General features: G+C 43.0%; 1 protein-coding gene across 16 annotated transcripts in view; it reads left to right on the top strand.

Annotated features, from left to right (window-relative positions):
• Positions 1 to 23,329, top strand: part of LOC111973477 (receptor-type tyrosine-protein phosphatase kappa) — a 163,195-nt gene that overhangs the window by 85,112 nt on the left and 54,754 nt on the right. For all 16 annotated transcript variants that reach the window (XM_024000851.2, XM_070446492.1, XM_024000850.2 and 13 more), the window contains exon 7: positions 5,882 to 6,175. In XM_024000851.2, the coding sequence (XP_023856619.1) occupies positions 5,882 to 6,175 (294 nt within the window). The remainder of the gene's footprint in view (positions 1 to 5,881; positions 6,176 to 23,329) is intronic.

Raw genomic sequence — 23,329 nt, 5'->3', positions numbered from 1 at the left:
AAAATGAAGTTGCTGCAGCACACTCGTTTTTTTCTCTCTCTATACATCTCTCCTTTCTTTTCTCACTCCCCTTCCTCCCCCTACCCTGCTCCTCCTTCTCCTCCTCCCCCCATTTTTTGATCAAGCTACTGCCTTGGAGATTGTCGACTGCATCGGCAATAAATGAAAATCAATTACTATTAGAATGGCTCCGGGGCTGTGGATGCTTGGGGCTGGGTCAGAGCAGAGCTGCAGGCTGGCCAGTCAGTAGCCTAAGTTGTGCGACGGCACGGCTGATGTTTAGCGGCGCGGCCTGCTGAAGGATGAGAGATGGATGAGACAAGGTTCAAGGAGCAGTAATGCGAGGGCTCTGCGATATCATTCCACACTGTCACCCCACATGTGATGGATGGGCTGCTGGGGAAGAAGCAATATTAGATGATGAAAGATTCATCATCATCTCCCTCCCCTCCCCCCTCTGCCCGCCCGCCACTATCTACCTGCTCAGTCCTACTGTTACTATCATCCTGCCACCGTTATGAAGCCCTAAATGGGGAGAGTCAGTCAGCCTGCCTGCCTAGTACCTGTCATGGAAGGCTGTTAAAACGCCTGCTTGCTAAAGCCTTCTGCATGCATGCTACTGTGCATTTTATTGCAAGCGTATTTATAGTTTTTCAGTTGAAAGAAGCCATTTTGGGTGTCATTTACTCCAGACCTTCTCTGTTATGTTTACGCCGTTTCCTCCAAACGTCTTAATGAAATGAGAACGGTCCTCGCCTACAGGTACAAGTACAAATTAGATTGGCAATTGCCTCTGCATTTAAATGGCTTTTTTCCTCGTTCTATTTTATCCGTTGATGGCGTTGGTTCATTTTCCTGGAAAACGACTTCTAATAAACATCAGTGGTTTCAATAATGAATTGTTTTGATTAAATCAATTGTGAAGATGCTTCTGGTTCGTTTTAGTTGGAGTCTATAAGCAATCCAGTATTTTGACCCAATGTATTTACCTGGAAACAGGATTTCAGGAATTCAAACATAAAGGAAATACACAGACACAATTCTGGTGACCTTTAAGGGAAAAGTAAAAATATACATGTAACATGCATTTTCATATATGCTTTCTGCTTTTCATATATGCTTTCTGCTTTTCATATATGCTTTCTGCTTTTCATATATGCTTTCTGCTTTTCATATATGCTTTCTGCTTTTCATATATGCTTTCTGCTTTTCATATATGCTTTCTGCTTTTCATATATGCTTTCTGCTTTTCATATATGCTTTCTGCTTTTCGTATATGCTTTCTGGCACCAGTACGGTAGGCCACAGTGGTTGTGTCCATTTCTAATGCTCTTATCTTATTGAATTATGAGAAATTTGATTTTTCAGCGCAGCCCAATAATTTTTGCAGCACGCGTCTCATGCACAACTAATGAGACAGAGAGAGATGAATTGGCGTAGAAAACCAGGATGCAAACACAATTAAAAACTCCTGGGAACTCTCTACAGGGGAGTGTCCTGGGTTCAGGCATTGTGTGTTCCACAAAGAGAGCACTTCTGGGACGTTATCCACCATCACCGCCATACACGATTCACTAGCTTATTATAGAGCTACGTCCACCTGGGTATAAATAATGCAAAAGAGCTAAACAATTACTTTCTAATTTATGGTCTTCTGTTGGGGCTTAATTCAAGCAAATAACAATGTGTCTCATGAACACAATGTATATTTGTATGCCCTGCAGGGCTAAACACTAAACAGGTCCTTTTTGTAGATAATTGTTAGGTTCAACAGACAAAAGCATGGGTCACGTCAGATGGGGGCCCTACGAGCCAAATTTGGTCCACATTTCAGTCTGAATCAAAGCACTGGATTCCGTGTTTATGACTCAGTGCAAGCGCTATTTCTACACTGAGTATACAAACTCATTCCATGACATAGCTTTTACCTGGAATCACCTGGTCAGTCTATGATCCCTTATTGATGTCACTTGTTAAATCCACTTCAAATCAGTGTAGATGAAGGGGAGGAGACGGGTTAAAGAAGGATTTTTAACACATGGAATGTGTGTGCGTGCCATTCAGAGGCTTGTGTCCAGAACTGCAACGCTGCTTGGTTTTTTCGTGCTCAACAGTTTCCTGTGTGAATCAAGAATGGTCCACAACCCAAAGGACAACCGACCAATTTGACACAACTGTGGGAAGCGTTGGAGTCAACATGGGCCAGCATTAGATCATCTGTTTTGTTACTGTCCATATGTAGCTTGTTTTTGGTCACAAATAGCGCTGCTGGGTGCTATAGAAAGTCATAGTCAATCGATTAATAATATAATAATACTCTTAGCAAAAATGTTTCTTTGATTTACAATCTGTTGAAACTATGATAATAAGAAAGGTTCAGAACCTTTGTGAAACTTCACAGCACAGTTACAAAATATGGAAAATAGAAATCTGAATGGTCTTCAGAGGTCAATGGGAGGGGTTGAGGGTAGCTGAAGGCTTGGACTAAAAACAAACAAAAAATAACTATTGTAAAATATACTGTGTCCGTAAAATGTATATAGTATGTATAAGCTGAAAGTAAAAGCCTAAGCGTCATTGTTCATTAGTTTACACCAACATACAGAAGATGGTATACAGAAGATAGCCCTATTTGGTAAAAGACCAAATCAATATAATGTCAAGAACAGCTCAAATAAGCTAAGAGAAACGACAGTCCATCATTACTTTAAGACATGAAGGTCAGTCAATGCGGAAAATTTCAAGAACTTTGAAAGTGCAAGTGCAGTCGCAAAAACCATCAAGCGCTATGATGAAACTGGCTCTCATGAGGACCTTCACAGGAAAGGAAGACCCATAGTTACCTCTGCTGCAGAGGATAAGTTCATTAGAGTTAACTGCACCTCAGATTGCAAACCAAATAAATGCTTCACAGAGTTCAAGTAACAGTCACATCTCAACATCAACTATTCAGAGGAGACTGTGTGAATCAGGCATTCATGGTCAAATTTCTGCAAAGAAACCACTTTTAGTAGTAATAATAAGAAGAGACTTGCTTGGGCCAAGAAACACGAGAAATGGATGTTAGACCGGTGGAAATCTGTCCTTTGGTCTGATGAGTCCAAATTTGAGATTTTTGGTTCCAACCGCCATGTATTTGTGAGACGCAGAGTACGTGAACAGATTATCTCTGCATGTATGGTTCCCACCCTGAAGCATGGAGAAGGAGGTGTGATGGTGTGGGGGTGTTTTGCTGGTGACACTGTCAATGATTTATTTATAATTCAAGGCACACTTAACCAGCATGGCTACCACAGCATTCTGCAGCGATACTCCATCCCATCTGGTTTGCGCTTAGTGGGACTATCATTTGTTTTTCAACAGGACAATGACCCAACACACCTCCAGGCTTTGTAAGGGTTATTTGACCAAGAAGGAGATTGATGGAGTACTGCATCAGATGACCTGACCTCCACAATCACCCGACCTCAACCCAATTGAGATGGTTTGGGATGAGTTGGACCGCAGAGGTGAAGGAAAAGCAGCCAACAAGTACTCAGCATATGTGGGAACTCCTTCAATATTGTTGGAAAAGCATTCCAGGTGAAGCTGGTTGAGAGAATGCTAAGAGTGTGCAAAGCTGTCATCAATGCAAAGGGTGGCTACTTTGAAGAATCTAAAATATATTTTGATTTGTTTAGCACTTTTTTGGTTACTACATGATTCCATATGTGTTATTTCCCAGTTTTGATGTCTTCACTGTAATTGCACAATGTAGAAAATAGTAAAAAATAAAAAAATAAAAAAAACTTGAATGAGTAGGTGTCCAACCTTTTGACTGGTACTGTATATATATATATTTTTAACAATACAAAAACATACACATGCAAACGACAGCATACAAATGCACAGAAACATCAACGACATCACACCTGCTCACACCCCTATCTCCAGCGCTCGCATCACTCTCTGCCACATGGCCTCAAACTGCACCATTTTGTTTCACTCCGTCGCCCACGCACTTTCAACATTTGACCTTTCCATTGTGTTATCGATGGAGGATTGGTTGATTTCCAGTTAAGTTTAAATTTTTTCAAGATGATTGATGTGAAAAGTATTGTCCAACTCATCGGGTATCAGACGGAAAAATATARAGTGCATTCGGAAGGTATTCAAACCCCTTGACTTTTTCCACATTTTTGATGATTTTTCCCCTAATCAATCTACACACAATACCCCATAAGCGAAAAACTATAATTAWTWTTWWTTTTTTTGCAAATGTATTAAAAATAAGAAACAGATACCTTATGCAAATAAGTATTCAGACCCTTTGCTATGAGACTCGAAATTGAGCTCAGGTGCATCCTGTTTCCATTGATCATCCATGACATGTTTCTATAACTTGATTGGAGTCCACCTGTGGTAAATTCAATTGATTGGACATGATTTGGAAAGGCACACACCTGTCTGTATTATATAAGGTCCCACAGTTGACAGTGCATGTCAGAGCAAAAACCAAGCTATGAGGTTGAAGGAATTGTTCGTAGAGCTCTGAGACAGGATTGTGTCAAGGCACAGATCTGGGGAAGGTTACCAAAAATGTCTGCATCATTGAAGGTCCCCAAGAACACAGTGGTCTCCATCATTCTTAAATGGAAGAAGTTTGGAACCACCCCAACTCTTCCTAGAGCTGGCCGTCCCGGACAGAGTTCCTCTGTGGAGATGGGAGAACCTTTCGGAAGGACAACCATCTCTGCAGCACTCCACCAATCAGGCCTTTATGGTAGAGTGGCCAGACGGAAGCCACTCCTCAGTAAAAGGCACATGACAGCCCGCTTGGAGTTTGCCAAAAGGCACCTAAAAGGTGTCTCAGAACATGAGAAACAAGATTCTCTGGTCTGATGAAACCAAAATCTCTCTGGCCTGAATGCCAAGCGTCATGTCTGGAGGAAACCTGCCACCATCCCTACATTGAAGCATGGTGTTGGGAGCGTCATGCTGTGGGGAGTGCAACTCAATATTACAAAGGTGTTCCTAATGTTTGGTATACTCAGTGTACATGTACCACAGTTTTTGATAAACAGATGATTAAGTGGAAGGTAAACAGGTGGACATGAATAAAATGTACTGCAGGCAGAATGTTGAATTGCAGACTTTGTGATGGTAACGTGTGTTCACGAAGATGATATGGGCAGGAGGGGCTAGCACCAGTACAGTGACTATCAGATTGGACTTAATGTGATCTCTGAGTATTGCCACTGCTGTTGAATTAGCTTCAACAAATGAGTCGGCCGACAGCCATCTGGCCTGGGAGAAAAGAGAGAGAAGAGGGAAAAGAGGCCTGCATGATGTGCAGAGCCGGAGACCAACCTCATCTGAGTGCGATAAACAACGTTCTGTCCTTATGTCTCCTTATCAAATCACATTTTATTGGTCACATACACATGTTTAGCAGACGTTATTGTGGGCGTAGCGAAATGCTTGTAAGAAATATTACACAAAAAAACAAAATACTGCAAAGTTGCTTAGGAGCTAGAAGCAGAGATTCCAGACTGACTGGAAGTGGAACCATCTGGTTGGTCTGAGAGTGTTTGATAGTTCGGTGCCCCCGGACCCCATTCTAACCTGAACTTCTTGCTGTTGAATTCATTGGGTGTATGACGATGACACAAATCTCATTAGATTGATTATCGATTTGGAAAGGAGAGTCCAAATGGGTCATAACATTTTTTGTTATCCAGACCTTTTAGTTGGATACTTCTGATTGAATAGATACTATGTCGTCTGCAATAAAACACAGACATTGAAAGCTTTTGCCAAAAATAGATAATGTCCCTAATTGAAATGCCTTGAAGTATGCTGTGCTAAACCATATTCTCTGTTTCCCTCCTGTCTCCTCCAGAACCCCCGCGGCCTATCGCACCCCCTCAGCTGCTGGGTGTTGGGCCCACCTACCTTCTGATCCAGCTCAATGCCAACTCCATATTCGGGGACGGCCCTATCATTCTGAAGGAGGTGGAGTATCGTATGACATCAGGGAGCTGGATAGAGACCCATGCTGTCAACTCCCCTAACTACAAGCTGTGGCACCTGGACCCAGACACAGAGTACGAGATCCGTGTGCTGCTCACCAGACCAGGGGAGGGTGGCACCGGCCAGTCTGGACCTCCTCTCATCACCAGGACCAAGTGTGCCGGTAAGTCTCCTTCTCCATCCATCCTTCCTTTTCTCGCCGTTGTTTTTAATTTTCTCTTTTATGCTCCCTGTTGCCTCTCTCTGCGTTCCACTGCTCTGTGATATTTGCATACAGATAATTGCCTTGGGCGCTCTTAGAAAACATAATTGGAAAAGCCAGGGAAAATAAACAAGGTTCCTGGTAGAGGTAGTGTCATGGCCGTCACTCACTAAGAGTTCTTTTCAGATGTCGGGGGTGAGGGTGTTTCTAAGGAAATAAACTAGCATGCTTTTCAGAACGAACCTTGCCAGTATTTACCCTGGGGTCCGTGGATGACAAACCTGAGGAAGGAATTCTCATTCATTTTTGTCGGGCGGCGTGATACACAGTCCTGGGTTGCCATGGCATCTGCATTAAACAGCATATCAACAAGGCGGGGACTATATACAGAAGTTTTATGGGGGAGCACGTAGTGGAGCGTTTGTGTACGGAGAAGGAATCTGAAGATGGAAAGTGGTTATTAAGAATAATGCGGAATGTATGCAGTGTTTCATTACTCTGGGCATTGCCTTTCCATCAGCCTGAGACACTATCCATCTATTCCCATGCCTCACCCTCAGATGTGAATAGACCAGCTGTATTCCCAGATTGACATTCAGAGTGGGGACTCTCTGTAGTTTTGTGTTTCCTCTTGGCTACTGTCAGGTTGTGGAGTGAGGTTTTCCAGGGGACATAGTCCAGGTACAGCCCTGTAGTCTGCTCAGGAGGAGATGCCTACTCTATGTCACTGCTTTCATCCATCATAGCCAATCATATCATTGAATTATGTGCTGCCCATGGAATTGGCAGGAACGGAAATGGCAGGAACGCATTATATGTTTGTGGCAATACAGGAAGCGTATATATCAATATCTTCCTCTTAGTTTGTCCTACATCTCACTGCACGCTCCCACCTGGCAAAATGCATAAGCATTTTTTCCCAGTTTCATATTTTGGTGTTCAGACCCTGACATCCACAGCAAAAGGAATCCTTGGTGATTAGGAAGTCAATTTGAGAGATGTAGGCACCAGGCATCTGTGTAAATAGAAGTTGTGATATGGCTATGGTCTCAGCAGACACGTTTTGATAACTGGGCTTAAAGAGGCAGCCTAAATTCAAATCTTTGATATTCGTTTTTTTTTTAAAGTATATCCTGTATGTATGACAGACGCTTTTCTGCTAGACTACACTTCCCCTAGATTCCTTTTGAGATTATTAGTTTATCTTCAGTAAGAATTTTATGGCATCGTAGCATGGATCATTTCCGCTTATGTGTTTCACAGCTTCTATACCTGGAATCAAGTTGAATGACAACATAAAATAATTGTAAGAAGTCATTAGGGATGTTCTCCCACAGTAGCATCACGGGTCACAATCAGATAGTGTGTGTCTTACGTGACAGAGGAAGCGGGATATCCTTGCTTTGTATCTAAAATGCAAATATTAAGCATCTGAGCATCTTCCTCCCCATCCCGGAACGGGTGCCATGAGCAAGTGCAGGCCAGGAATGGCAAACAGTGCTCAGAGATTTCTTATGTACGTGTTCTCCTACACAAACAAAATCAACTTCCTCTCGCATTGTTTAACCTTTTTCCTGTGAACTTCAGGTTATTTTCACTACAAGTACATTACTATTAGGATAAGGGCTCCTGGGTAGCAGAGAGGCGGGGTGGCTCGCAGACTAGTCAATGTCACGTTTCCTGATTTGCAGGGTGAGCGAACGCATTATGAAAATCCTCAGGGCGCCTCTCTCCAGAGAGTTTGCGTTTTGTATTTGTATTTATATATTTTTTTGCATGCTCCCTATATAATTTACTTCTTACAAATGTCCTGCCATTTCAGCAAAATAACGTATTGATCATTTCCTCATGCTTCACTGTTAAATAACAAAGAAATAAACGGCCGGGAGGCAGGGGAATGAAAGCTAATATTTGCTGGTGCATGTTACTGCCACCATTTATTGCTGCATAGAATTCACGTTCCATATATTTCTCTTTCCCCACCATTTTGTGTAATAGTATTGTTGTACTGGGAAAAGGGGTGGGTCCATTAGTGTCTGGTTTATATTACGGTGATGGCATTCCTACCATGTTGTCACTTTGTCGTCTGTCCCAGCACATTAAACAGATGTCATGCACCACCATGGTTCCCAGCTGTGCTTCATTTCCCCCGCCTGCTTCCGACCACGTAGACTCCGCCTTAAGTCCCCCATTTCCTGCCATAAACACTGCCAAGAAGAGAAAAGAAAGCATTGGAAACGATCTTCTTCGCTGTTGCCTTTTAAGTTGGATGTATGTGTGTGTGAATAGGTGTGGCACGATTGTGGAAGAACTGTACTATTGTGTAAGTGTCTCAGATTTCCTGAGGGAAGCACATGACACGGTGCTGCTGGAATAGCCAGGCAGGCCGCTCACTGTCTGCCACCTGAGCCCTATTGGACTGGTTACCTACCAGCAGACAGCAGACTGGGACTGAGGGTTAGAGAGGAGAGAAAATATAGTGAAAGAGAGACAGAGCAGGTCTGCTTTCCCACGGGAAGGGTTTTCTTTCATCACCGTCGAGACAAACCACTCACCCACACGATAGTGAGACAACATGGAGGACTGTTGGTCTCATCAAGACCTCTCTCTTCAGCTAGCCAAGCGACACCTCCTACAAGCAGAATTGATGAGTAAAACATCATTAAAGGCTACATTCAACTGGAGATTTCATTTCATCATTACTCAATATGTGTCCCATGTCTGGTAGAATGAGCAGAGGCTTCATTTGGACCGGTTTCCTATTGAAAGGATAGATTCAGCAGTCCTCTGCACTCTATGCTCCAAGAACCTAAAGTGTTTTCCATACCACTGCCTGCTCAAAAACTCCTCAGCTGGAAATTAGATCTCGTATAATGAAATGAACAGACCGCTCGGTTCCTAATGCCCAGTAGGGGTTTTACCGGAGAGTGTTGAAATGTTGTCGCCTTTTAAATTCAAACAGGAAACACCGTATTGACTGGAGAGGAAGTAGTAGAGTTGTTAAGCTGACACTTGCACTAGAACCGTTTCCTGCATGACAGACAGGCAGGGAAAATTAATGCTCTTAGTGCGCCATACGGCTTTGATTCGCCTGTACTCATGCATTTCTACGAGCACCTCAAGTCGCGCTACAAACGCCTTTTGCCATRTGTAACCGACCTGATTGGTTTTAATAGTTCTACACGTCTGAACATGTTGTGCTTTCAGAGCATCACAGGCTAGGATAAGCTCTTGAAGCCAGTTCAAAAAGCAATTAACTCTGCAGAACTAGCTAGCACTGCACTTGGTCCTCGGCCATATACTTTAGCCTCGCTCCTCCAGACAGAGTAGTCCTGCATGGGCTTTAGTAATATCACCCTTAATGTTGAAGAGCATTGGGATGGAGCAAAAGTAGCCATATGTGTCCCAAATGGCAACCAATTACAGTCCTATGGGCCCTGTTCAAAGGTAATTGCACTAAAAAGGGAATAGGGTGTCATTTGGGAAGAATCCCATGTCTAGGTTGAGCTGAGGCTGATGTATCCACTGTCCAGTAATGTCAGGTTGCCTTTGACTGACAAACAGAACAGAGGCCTATCTATCAGGGAGATGTTTCAGGACCACTCAGTCAGTGTGAGAGTCAGGACGTCGCACTCGTGCCAAGACACCATTCCAATTAGTGAAGGTAATAGAGAACCACGAGCGGCTGACCATCACATTGCTGATTACACAGAAAAAAGGTATACTGATTACTTCTGAATGACCTCTCTGGGCTGACATTTGCAGTGGCAGGCCTTTTATTGAGGCAATTTCAATGAAATCACCGGCAGCCCTTCAGATGAACAGTCGATCCAATAACAACCTAAGTAGAGCCAAGGTCAACAGTTCAACCTGTCCTGTGGTACTGAAAGGAATGCATTCGGTCAGGAGTTCTTCCACTTTTCGCTAATGTGTTGCCAAGGTGTTTGATTTGGTGTATGCTATCACTAATTGTCACCATCTATTTGCTGAACGCCGAAGGGACCGGCGATTAGGAGTCTCTAGACAAACCATCCGAACACAACGGGCGTGTTCAGTGATGCGGTGAGGACTATTTCCTCTCAGGTGCAAACACACAGGTCTCCACCCCTCCACTCTCATATGCACATTGACTTTCCACACATGATCAATGCTCAGTCTTACATATTGATTTTGTTTGGGCCCTGCAGCCAGAAATACTATTTAGGGGTCTAATTCTTTGAGTTCTGCATTCATTTCAAAGACCCTTAAAGCACTAGAGATGTGTTTTTTCCCCCTGTACGGGTGATTGTTTCTTCCTCCTGCATAGGAAAGTGGTAAACAATCATGGTGATTATGGCCCCCATCGATGTTATTAACATCCTAGTACACTGGGATTAATACTATTGATTTGGGTACTCCGTCTGTACTCTCCACTTGACACGTTTGAAAATAACCTCTCACACACACACACAACTGTACATGCTACTACTGACCTACCTCAGAGGGACTAGTGTTTCTTCAAGGATGAATTCCTGTGACATTTGCTAATCTGTTGCCCATGACTTTGCCTGTAGTGAGACTGACACCAGTTATGGTGGGGTTGTCCATGGGTCAGGGAGAACTTTCAAACAGTATTATCCTCCAAAATACCCCATAATTACTGAAAGGCATGAAAAGCTGAGATTTTGATCATAAATGCACACTATCAGAATGTGAGGGAGAGAAAGAGTGAGACCTACACTAGTAATAGTAGCAGTAGTCGTTATATCAGTAGTCCTGGTAGCAGTCACAGTTGTGATCGTCCTCTAGAGCAGTGGTTCCCAAACTGTGGGGCGGGCCCCGTAGGCAACGTAGTCCGGCTTCAACTTACTCTTGAAAGTTGTAGTAGTAGAATGCACAAGGTGCAATTTCGAAATTGGGTAGTGGCATCATCAGTTTCCTCTTGTGATGTCAGTCGTGGCATAACTTCGAGAGCCATTTATAACTTGTCAAAAATGTCCCGATCAACTAGCCCATGTCAGCTAATGTTTTTTAGCTAGCTTTTTTAGCCCATAGATTTTGTAATAATGTCCGAGTCACTCAAATATCACATGAATACACAATAGACATGGCAAAATGTATAGAATTGCAAGAAAATTGGCTTTAAAACTGCAAAACTTTCTCTGTAACCAATGACATAATCTGTAGAATTGCAGGAAATAAGCTTCAAACCTGCAAAACATTCTCTCAGCCAACAAGAGGGGTGTGAACAGTTTGTGTCATCAACAGTGCTTGTGCCCATAGAAATAGATGTGGCACGGGGGGGGCTTGAGTGAAAAAGTTTGGGAACCCCTGCTCTAAAAGACGTGTTGGAGCACAGCATCTATTAGTATGACTCCCTACTGGAATATCATATTTTGATGGATTCAAGGGGGAGCAGAAATGCATTCCACTGCCAAATGAGTTTGAATGGTTGATAACATAAATGACTGTCAAGCAGTGAATGGCAGGGGACATGGAGTTGGTATATTACTTTCGTTACCTCAGGCGTTTCGAGAGTCTCCCGCGCTAGGCCTGGCATTACTCTTTCGTGGGAGTCGGAGAAATGGGAAGCTGCGCGGGATGAGGATGAATCATAAGGAATGGTGTTCCAGACACTGACAATCCACACAGGACTGCTGAAGCATGGACTCTGATGTATTATTTAAATGCACCCTGTTTGGCATGGGTGGTAAATCGAGTTTACCTTCTGTTTAGTTCCTCTCATGTTACAGCTAATATTTCATACCATACATAACCTAGGCTTGGCACAAAAACAAGTCCAGCTTTTTGTCAATAGGACTCGCTGTCAGAGCAGAGGTGGTGGATGGTAATGTTTTCTGCTCCCAGGCACCGCTCTTCCTCTCAAGCCTCTACCAAGTCCCCTGGCCAGTGTTCTCAATTAAGGCAACACTGCTGGGGAATCTTCTCTCTATAAATCCTCTCGTTTGTTTGTTTGCTCCATTTTTAATCACGAGCGCCTCTGAGAAATCCTGCCTTGTGACTGGAAGGGATTGTTTGGTATTTGTTGTGTTTTTTACCGCTGCCTCACAAACCATTTTGACTTTATGTGGATTATTATTAATTGTGTGGCTGCTCAGTGCTTCTCAGTAATGATGCAAACACAGGAAGGCTTACTCTACAATAGGAAGGAGGCCGGCTTTTATTTCATCATGATAAATGAGGATATTTACAAAGCAAAGCAATTTGTCCTGTCTCATTCCACACCGTGCATTGCAAAAGGGATTAGGAGGGGGAACAATTCATATCAATTAAGATCGATTTAATGTGTCATGACACAATTTCTGCCGACTCGAGAAATAATTAACTGTAATAGTGCAGGGCATTAAAAAACATTATTTGAGTTGACCACGCTCTATCTTAGGGGCAATGTTCTGAATGAATAAAAATCTAGTTAATTTCTTTTGTGTCTTTTTGCCTCTATAAGTGAGTGAGATTGTTCAAATCTGTGGGTCACGTGTTATTTACCCTCCAGTCCCACAGCCCAGTAATTGAATGTGTCATTTTTATTAAACTCTCTTTTTGCTGAGAACCCCAAGCAAACTTTTTATCCATTTCATTCTCTTTTCTTCAACTCCTCACTCGACCTCTGGGATCCATTACCCTCTTTCCCATCCATTGAAGATAGTGTATTCTACCCTGTATGCTACTACGAGAACCTAAAGCTGCGTCTTTCCGTAGTTGGCCCTATATGATTCTGTGCCACACAGCAGAAGAGTGGGACACTGAGGCCGATGGGTCTTAAAATGGAACTAATGAGTGTAGGAGCCAGTGGAAGGTGTCCTCCTAAGCACCAGTAGGGGCAGCACGTCCATTTGGCCAGAATGTGGGCTGAGCCCGATGGTGTGCAATGCTTCAGTAAATCAGAGAACTCTCATTATAAACAAAGTGCAGGGAGGAAAACACAGGGGAATAAGGAGACACTTTGCTCTGTCTTTGAGAGCTGGCCAACAGCCTTTTAGACGACATTGAAGGACTAACTCCATTATAGTGCATATTGATAATGGTAAATAATGCAACAGCTGAAAGAACATGGGGACTGAGCTGAACAAAAAAAGTCTATATAGTATTGAGTTAGTCAGGCTAGAAGCCCAGTGGGAGATATGTCTATTTGACAGGATGTCAGCTTTGCTCTGTCTTTTGACCTGTCGTGACTCTCCCTCCCAATGATTGTTTGTTTTTACCCAGAGAGCAGGGCTACATTCAATTCATTAATTCCAACAAAGGCCTTACCTGTAGCCCTCTTTAGATTAAAGTGTGTGCCCTCTCAATGATTTGTGTCCAGAGAAGAGGCCTCCTCGACTGCAGGCCACGGTCAACACATGACCCACACTTGACCTTCCCTGTTCCGAAAGGAAGCTAATGGGCAATTCCATGATAACGGAATTGCCCATTTAAAAAGGATGTCAAACAAAAACCATTGCTTTCAAAGTGTAGCTCTTTCCACTCACAGCTCCTGTATACTGTACAGTCCTCTGTAGCTCAGTTGGTAGAGCATGGTGCTTGCTACGAATAGATAGTGGGTTTGATTCCTGGGACTACCCACACTTAAAATGTATGCACACGACTATAAGTCACTTTGGATTAAAGCGCCTGCTCAATGGCATGTTGTTATTATTATGGGTTAAATGGCAGATTGTCATTGATACGCGCCTAAATTGCAACGCAGTGGCTGTAGAGTAACATGCTATACATGATGTCAGAGCTCAGGTTCTCCATTTCACAGCGCTGTATGGGTTTTGACTGACAGCCGTTATAAAGGTGAGCACCGCGCACGACAATCAGATCCTCCCATCCCTCCTGCTAATTGGGCAACGTTTGCACATTTGTCATTGTCTGAGTGGAGGGGAACGCTGTAAATCGAGAGGAGTCGATGTATTCTGACAGATGACATGTTTGAGGATTATAATAAATATTGCTTTGAAGTCATGCAAGCTAACCACACACCCGTGAGTCCAAATGTGCACTTCACATTTCCATAATTGAAAACAAAATGTAATTTACACTATCAACGTTAATGATCGCTATGTTTGAGCCACAGTTACATGGATGACATGCCTTATACCCCGGGTTGTCCTGAACAGAATGAGCCTGTGTTTGTCCTATTGTGAAGCAACGTAGCTGCAGAACACGCACTTGAATGCACTCATGATTCTATGTGCACCAAAATTGCAATCTGTTTTTCTGAAGTGCATTTTGAAAGCCTGACACTAAGATTGTATTTTATAACTTAGCTAGCCGTGTTGGCAATAGAATAAGCTTTCGAATAATGCTCACCTGACCCTGATGGCGATTTATAATGGAACATTTCTGGATTGCGTAAACAACAACAGTGATTGTATGATCGTGGGGATGCAGGGCTGTGTAAAAAAACTGAAAAAATCCTCAATGGCAACAAAGAAAACACCTTATAATAGAAGGCTCTTTCCTTTAGTCATAAAAGTGCATTGATATTACTTAGGAACTCGGCACTGTTTAGAGAGGTTTGTGGCCACTTGGAGACACCAGTTAGACCTCTCACTCAAACCCTTGTAATAGATTTTTCTCATTATCTTGCACCTACTCCAAAATGTTAATTCATATTCTTATGTTACGTTGTTACGTTACATGTTATGTTAGTATTTTCAGATTGTTATTCACAAATCCTTTAAAAAGTACAGTAAATGTAAAATGCACAGAAAAATCTGTGTAATGTTTGCATTGTCTTGTTTTTGTCCTCACCTTTGGCCTGAATCTCCAGTTTTGTCTTTCAATTGCTACCATGTTCATGCATAGTGCTGAGCGATTCATTTTTAAAAATGTATTTATTTATTGACAACTAATTTACCCACGTCGGTTCAATTATTTGAATTCCATTTCGTTTTTTTCTCTTCTGTGAGCTCAATGCGCACATTGCACAGTTTCTCCAGAGATAAATCTGATCCAGTTTGAACTGTGCAATATAGTTATAGTTTCCCACAGGCCAATATTCTTAGTTTAGCGCATAAAATGTGGTAATTAACTACAATGACCATAATCCATTGCGCATCTACTTGTCTGGTCTCTCTTATGCCCACTACGGAAGAGGCAAAGAATGCAGTAATGAGCAGTCACTACCATCATGGGACTTTTGTTTTATTCTGTGTTACAGCATTTATATAAATCTAAACCGAAAACCATGATTACCTTTTAATAACCGAACCGACCTCAAAAAGCACTAATCACATAGCATTAACACATGCTTTTTATAGTTCTTCTGTTAGAAACATTTAAATTTGGGCCTATCCATATAGGCCAATTTCCACGAGTGTAAGTGGTTAACAAACCATACAACTCTATGCATAATAACTACTTTGAACAATTTCCACTGAAAATTAGACAAACGCATTTACTGGCAAAACTGTACAGATGCAAAGTTTGGTAACAGAATAACGGTCAAATCTCCTGCAGTTTTACTGTGTTATTCAGGGCTCATCTGTAAAATAAACCGTGGCCTCAGTATGGTCCCAGCATTCATTTAAAACATAGATCACACACACGTGGATAACTGAAATCAATTCTGAGGAGTAAGTTAAATGAAAGCAACTCATTGAAAATGGGGTTTGTCCTTGTGCTGAAACAGGGTCTGCTTTGCCTTAAACAGTACACTATTGAAGGCTTTTGTGCTTTTGTTATTCACATGCTGTACCAAACAATTCACACAAAAGGAGCTAGTGAATAGCAGTTCTCACGAGACAATTGTTTGGTATTGATCAGGTTGCCAGAGAAAAACAGTTAACATTTCAATGAAAATATGTATTTTCCAACAATAASAAAGTATTGTTTCGTTACTTATACTTTCACCACTTACATATTTTCATATCTCAGCCAATATAATAATTGTATTATAGGTTACACAGACTCTTCCTTGGAAGCCCATTATAACAGGCCATTATCCTCAGAAAGCCTCTTTTTGAATAGTTAAACTAGAAGCCAGCTCTATTCTTTCTCTCTGACATAGCATGTCCGCGAGTTATCACTCATTCTTGTGAAATAAGTCATTCCACCAACGAGTGGCCGTCCACAAATATATAACTCTGAGCAATTTTCCGGAATGCCCTGCGGCAGCCTTCCCGACTATCTCATCTTCCCAGGCTAAAGCCTTTTAAATAGGCGGTAGTAATGAAATGCAAGGGATGGCTTTGGCTCTGTGGCGCACCCCGCGGCGTGCCGAGGCCTCCCTAACAGCAGAACGCTTGGCGGTGTTGTGGAGGCTGGGCCGGGCAGAGCAGATAAAGGAGATGGTGATTAATGTTTGTTCAACAGTTAGCCCAGGCTTCTTCTGCAGAATGCACAACGAAGCGTCAGTGGGACCACAGATCCTTTCAACAAACATTATGAAGTTGCTCACATTATCTGTATGTGAGAGGGAAATGTTATTTAAATGTAAATTCCTTCTCTTTTTTTTTGTTGTTGCTCGGTTCTGGTCGATTTTTGTAATCCAGCCACCCATCTTTTGCTCATTATGTTGAGGCAAAAAACATGATCCTTTGCATTACTCCGGATGTGATGAACACAATGTCGCTTTCCATTTGAATCATAAAGTAATGAATGACAACATGGAAAAGAAATACCTCCATGATGATGTGCGTCATACACCAGTTGCCAGAATAGTGTATTACTGAATGAGTTCTCCTCAGCCATACTTTACATTTTATATAGTCAATTCTCACAATGGATTCTCCCATTTACTAGCCTTTTTACTGAACCAGTTGAACATCTTCTATCTGTGTTTAAAACACAAGTATGCTAAAACCTTACTACCTAGACCTTCCTAATAAACCATTACTCTGCATTAATCCTTAATTATATTTGTTTCCCTTTCCATCATTACATATACTCCACCTGTACTATATCTTAGGGGGGGGGGTGTTGACTACTCCTTTAGACTGCTTATCAGCTTCCTTACAGGCTCTGCAATTTGAATTTCAAAACGAGGCAATTGGACAAATGTGTGGCTTTTTTAACTCTAGTACCGGGCCATTTCTCACCCCCCCCCCCCCCCCCCCCCCCCCCCTTCTGGCTCTCTCCCACTCGGTCTTCCTCAGACTGCACCGGCTGCAATTTCAATACAATTAAAGATCACAGGAATATAGACTTTCCATTCTAGTGTATATGATCCTCTTCACATCTACCATTCTGCAGTGGTTAATATCCTACCACATCAATATGCTCCGTAAGATAAGGCACTAACTACTTGCTTGGAACTTGGTTGTCTGAGGTAAGATTGCTAAGTAGAAGTCCCAACAGTGCACAGTGTGAGTCTACACTAGTTCTCCCTGCACCTCATACAGTAGTACTTAGCACCTGATTGTAATCCATCACATTTGAGATGAATAAAAGATGGCAAAAAAGAAAAGAAAAAAGATGCATCCTTGACATTTTGCTCTTGCCAAAGTTAGGTAATCTGTGCGTAGGCTTGTTTTACAGATTTATCTGGCTCCTTTCTCCCTGTGATTTGTGGTGCTACTCTTTATATAGGGATGTATGGATCACGCAGCCTCCTGTGGAAATGGCATTGCCTCGCTCAGGAATAGACCTCATATTTCACCGCTAACGATCATACTGTACCTGCTATTGTTATACTACACCCATTATCAGCGACGGTCAAAGAGGGACCTGCTCTCCGTAATGGGTGGAAGGAGGAATGTGTATGGAAAGTGACAGCAGCAGTAGAGCAGCTTTCTGCTTGTCCCGGGGCTGTAAACCTCCTCAGAAGCCGTCAGATTAATTGTCAGTGACTAGGAAGTAGAGAGTCTAGCGACTGCTGTGTTCTGGATGGCTGGGCACTGTGACTTGATATGTACAAACATTTCACATCCACAGTAGTGTGGTTTGTCAGGTCGTATGCCCGACGCAAGCTAAAAGGGATGTGCTTGTAATCAAAACACATGTGGCCATGACTTCACAGTGGCATGCCGAATACCCCCTCCAAACATTTACACACACACTAAACGGACGTAGTTCGCTGAAATCTCAGCTCTTTGATGTGAGGCAATTCAGAATGTGAAAGTTGTGGAGTCTTGCTGAATGTTTCAGTGTATTTTTGTGATTTCAAAAACAGTTAATTCATCACTGCTGGAAATCTACATGCAGATTCCCAGAGAAAGTATTGTGAAATTCAAGTCATTTAAAATGCAAAAATTAAATAGCACTTTTTCCTCTAGTGTATCAAGCTACTTACTACAAGCCTCGCTTGCGACATCACAGGGTATGTACTCCATTAGATCTCTCATAGTTTCCATGTTGGAAAGTGTAGCAGCAGATAGTGCTCTTATTTCCAGCTCCATCCAGAGTCAACCCTGCTGACTCTTAATTGAAAATCTTCGTTCGGTACAGAAGATCACAAGGAGGAAAATCACATCCGTCCTCTCGCTGAATACAATTTCTCTAGTGCTAGTGGTAACAGTGTGGGTAATTGATATGATACTGGAGTGACACACAGCGTTGGGAATAGTGAGAATTCGTTTTTCAGCGGGCCCAGTGGGAGGCAGACGCAGGCAATGCTCTCCATTCCTTTGTTATATTTTCTATGAGGAGTTTCTCTCCTCCTCCTGAAGAAGTGATTTATTGGTACTTGTCTGAGGAGAATAAAAGGTGAAATATAATCAAGTTTGGGAAGGACTGGGAGGTTAGTCTGAATGGTGGCAAGCCCGGGATGGAAATGACTGACACAGGAAATGGATGGCAAATTGGTTGATTGCAGGAAAGGAAATATTGTGACCACTCAGCGCGGCAACAAAATTATTAGTCTCCGGCCTCCCGGGTGGTGCAGTGGTCTAGGGCACTGCATCGCAGTGCTAGCTGTGCCACCAGAGACTCTGGGTTCGAGGCCAGGCTCTGTCGCAGCCGGCCGCGACCGGGAGGTCCATGGGGCGATGCACAATTGGCCTAGCGTCGTTAGGGAGGGTTCGGCCAGTAGGGATATCCTTGTCTCATCGCGCACTAATGACTTCTGTGGTGGGCCGGGCACAGTGCACGCTAACCAGGTTGCCAGGTGCACAGTGTTTCCTCCGACACATTGGTGCGCCTGGCTTCCGGGTTGGATGCGCGCTGTGTTAAGCAGCAGTGCGGCTTGGTTGGGTTGTGTTTCGGAGGACGCATGGCTTTCGACCTTCGTCTCTCCCGAGCCCGTACGGGAGTTGTAGCGATGAGACAAGATATTAACTACTAACAATTGGATACTACGAGATTGGGGAGAAAAGGGGGTAAAATTWAAAAAAAAATATTAGTCTCCTCTAATTCTCAAGTTTGGGATCAACACGTCTATGTTAAAAGCAGCCCACATCTTAAACACCATGCAGACTAAAATTTGAAACCATGATCACACATCATGTTAGCATCTTGTGGGTGAAATAGTTCATGGTTAGTGAAGGGTGAGATATTTAACACCCAGTATAGGCTATGTGGTTGATTATGAGAAACAGCCATCGGGCCATATTTCAGCGGCGATACTGTCAACAGGCTTATGGACAGAGGAGTTGAATGGAGAAAGGCTTGTGGAGGTCAGGAACAGACATTCTCCATCGAAGTGGGATATGGCTGACAGATGACTAGAATTCTAGGATCGTCATTGACTGTATGTCCGAGGTGGACTTCAAACAGAGGGGCTGACAAGGGATTCAGAGAATGCCAGCCTGTATTACAGTGGACATTATCGATCATAGAAACTAGTTGATATTTGCCCATTAGACGAGACGCGGTAGTTCAACCTTTACACAAATAGTCACAACAGCATAGCACAGTAGCTAGTTACAGCAGGTGAGGTGTTACCCAAAGAACTTTACATTTCAGCTCTTATTCCAAGCCGCCTTAAATCCAGTGCATTATAATCTCATTGATTGTATGCTGTTTATTTGTGGAAACCAAAGGTTTTTTGGCTGTTCCCTCAGTTTCTTGGAAACCCATTAAGAACTTCCTGTCAACGAGGGGAAGATTTGAGGCCTAACAGCAGAAGACATATGACGATGGCAACGGCTTACCATAATCCGGTATTTCAAGTTGACAGACTCAGGCAGGGCAGGCTAGCTCTTCCAAACCTGTGAATGTGATCCAAAAGAGACTGGGTTGAAAAAAGGCACAATGCTATTCACTCTATTCAATGCCTCAGCATTACATGGATTTCTGTTACATTTACATTTTAGTCATTTAGCAGACACTCTTATCCAGAGCAACTTACAGTTAGTGTGGTGGTATTATTTAAGATACTCTTTGAAGTGGTTGGGTTTCAGATGTTTTCGGAAGATGGTCAAGGCACTCTGCTGTCCTAGTTTCAGAGGCCAAGAGACCTGAGGTGGCAGAAAAGAGTACTTGGGTTGGGGTGTAGGGTTTGAGCATAGCCTGAAGGTAGGGAGGGGCAGTTCCTCTCGCTGCTCCGTAGTTAACCTCTTTGGCGCAGGCGTGCCGCTAGCGACCCACCTCAGCAACATCTGGTGAAATTGCAGAGCGCCAAATTCAAATTACAGAAATCGTAGTAAGCATTCATGAAAATCCAAGTGTTAAACCTCGGTTAAAAGATAAACTTCTTGTTAATCCAGCCGCTTTGTCAGATTTCAAAAAGGCTTTACAGTGAAAGCATACCATGCGATTATCTGAGGACAGCGCCCCGCTTATAAAAGCATACAAACATACAAAAGTAGAAGAGTCACGAAAGTCAGAAATAGCGATAAAATTAATCACTTACCTTTGAAGATCTTCATCTGGTTGCAATCACAAGGGTCCCAGTTACACAATAAATGGTAGTTTGTTCGATAAAGTCCCTCTTTATATCCCAAAAACAGTTTTGTTGGCGCATTTTGTTCAGTAATCCACTGGCTCAAAGGCGGTCAAAACATGCAGACGAATACATCCTAATAGTACCGGTAAAGTTCATCGAAACATGTCAAATGATGTTTAGAATTAATCTTCAGGTTGTCAATTATCTAAATAATCGATAATATTTATACCGGACAATAGCGTATTCAATAGAAAGGAAAAAGAACGAAGTACCAGTACTGCATGCCTCCCCAGTCCCCTGACAGAAAGGTCTCATTCTTCTTCATTTTTCAGAAAACAAGCCTGAAACAATTTCTAAAGACTGTTGACATCTAGTGGAAGCCATAGGAACTGCAATATGGGCCCTAACCCATTACATAGTCAATAGGCATTCAATGGAAAACCCACATAAAAAAAATCCCACTTCCTGGATGGATTTCCTCAGGTTTTCGCCTTCCATATCAGTTCTGTTATACTCACAGACATTATTTTAACAGTTTTAGAAAACTTTAGAGTGCTTCTAGATATATGCATATCCTAGCTTCTGGGCCTGATAACAGGCAGTTTGCTACTTTGGCACGTCATTCATCCGATAATTCCAAATACTGCCCCTGTCACTAAAAAGTTGAGTACCATGGTCTTGTAGTGGATACAAGCTTTGACTGGAAGCTAGTGGAGTGTGCAGAGGAGCAGGGTGACATGGGAAGGTTGAACACCAGGCAAGCTACACGTTATGGATAAGTTGCAGGCTTTTGATGGCACAAGTGGGGAGCCCACCAACAAATTTCTGTAAATAAGTGCCTGAATTTGACCTCGCCGCTTCCTGTGTGAGTAACGTTTACCTCTATGGATTTGTAGTGCATGAACCTGCAGGAGCAAGTCACTGCTTTGATGTTTACAGAGAATGACAGGGTGTTGTGCAGGGTCACACAAGGGTTTTTCCACTCTGGGAAGGGGACACCGTGAGTTGTCAACCGCGATGGAAGCGGTCAGGCTCCCCGGCGGAAGAGCAGCTCCATCTTGTTGAGGTTGAGCTTGAGGTAGCCGAGATACAGTATCTGCCAGGTATGCAGAGATGTGTGTCGCCACCTGGGTGTCAGAAGGGAGGGGGGGGGAGAAAAGCAATGATAGGAGAGACCATGTGAGGAATGATGGATGATGACTTGGTGTGTAGAGAGAAGAGGGCCTAGAACCGAGCCCTGGGGACACCAGTAGTCAAAGTATGTGGTGCAGACACAGATCCTCTCCATGTGAATTGGTAGAGCTGACTGCCAGGTAGGATGCAATCAAGGATGTGCAGAACCTGAGACGCCCAGCCCTGAGAGGGTAGAGAGGATGATCTGATGGTTCACGGTGTCGAAGGCAGGGGAGCAGGGGAGCAACTTTGATTATTTTGAAGTCAGAGGGGACACAGCAAGTGTCAGGGATGAGTTGACAATGGAAGTGAGAGTGGGAGAAAGTCTCCAGAGATGGTCTAGAGAAGGGAGGAGGGGATGGGGTCTAGTGGGCAGGTTGTTGGGTGGCCGGACCTCACTAGTCGCAGGATTTCATCTGGAGAGAGAGGGGAGAAAGATGAAAAGGCTGAGTGAATGAGGAGCAGATATTGTCACCCTCTTTCAAAGTGGTTGACAAAGTCGTCCGCAGAGAGGAGGGAGAGAGGGGAGGAATTAAGAAGGAGGAGAAGTGGCAAATACTTTTCTAGGTAGGGGCAGAAACTTGAAATTTAGAGTGATGAAAGTGCTTTAGCAGTTGATACAGAGGAAGAGAAGGTAGAGAGGAGTGAGTGAAATGATTGATAGCTTCCATTTTTTCTCAGCAGAACGCAGTCCTGTTCTGTTAGTTTCAGTGAGTCACTCAGCAGAAGGGAGGGACGAGCCAGCTGGGGACAGTGTGTCATAAGATGCGCAAAGGGAGGAGAGTAGGGCGAAAAGGCAGGAGACGACAGGAAGGAAAATTATTTAACCTCTAACGAGTCACCAACCCGGATCCGGATCCCCCCCATCAAAAAAGCTGACTAGCATAGCCTAGCCTAAACCACAGGGATATCATATAATAAAATGCATGAAATCACAAGTCCAAGACACCAAATGAAAGATACACATCTTGTGAATCCAGCCATCATTTCTGATTTTTTAAATGTTTTACAGGGAAGCACAATATGTATTTCTATTAGCTAACCACCATAGCAAAAGACACAACTTTTTTTCCCCACCATTTTTTTCCTGCATAGGTAGCAATCACAAATTCGACCAAATAAAGATATAAATAGTCACTAACCAAGAAACAACTTCATCAGATGACAGTCTGATAACAATTTATTGTTAG

This window comes from Salvelinus sp. IW2-2015, linkage group LG14 (assembly GCF_002910315.2).
Source record: "Salvelinus sp. IW2-2015 linkage group LG14, ASM291031v2, whole genome shotgun sequence".
Taxonomy (NCBI): domain Eukaryota; kingdom Metazoa; phylum Chordata; class Actinopteri; order Salmoniformes; family Salmonidae; genus Salvelinus; species Salvelinus sp. IW2-2015.
Note: the sequence above shows the minus strand (reverse complement) of the source record. Positions and strands in the feature narration are given on the sequence as shown.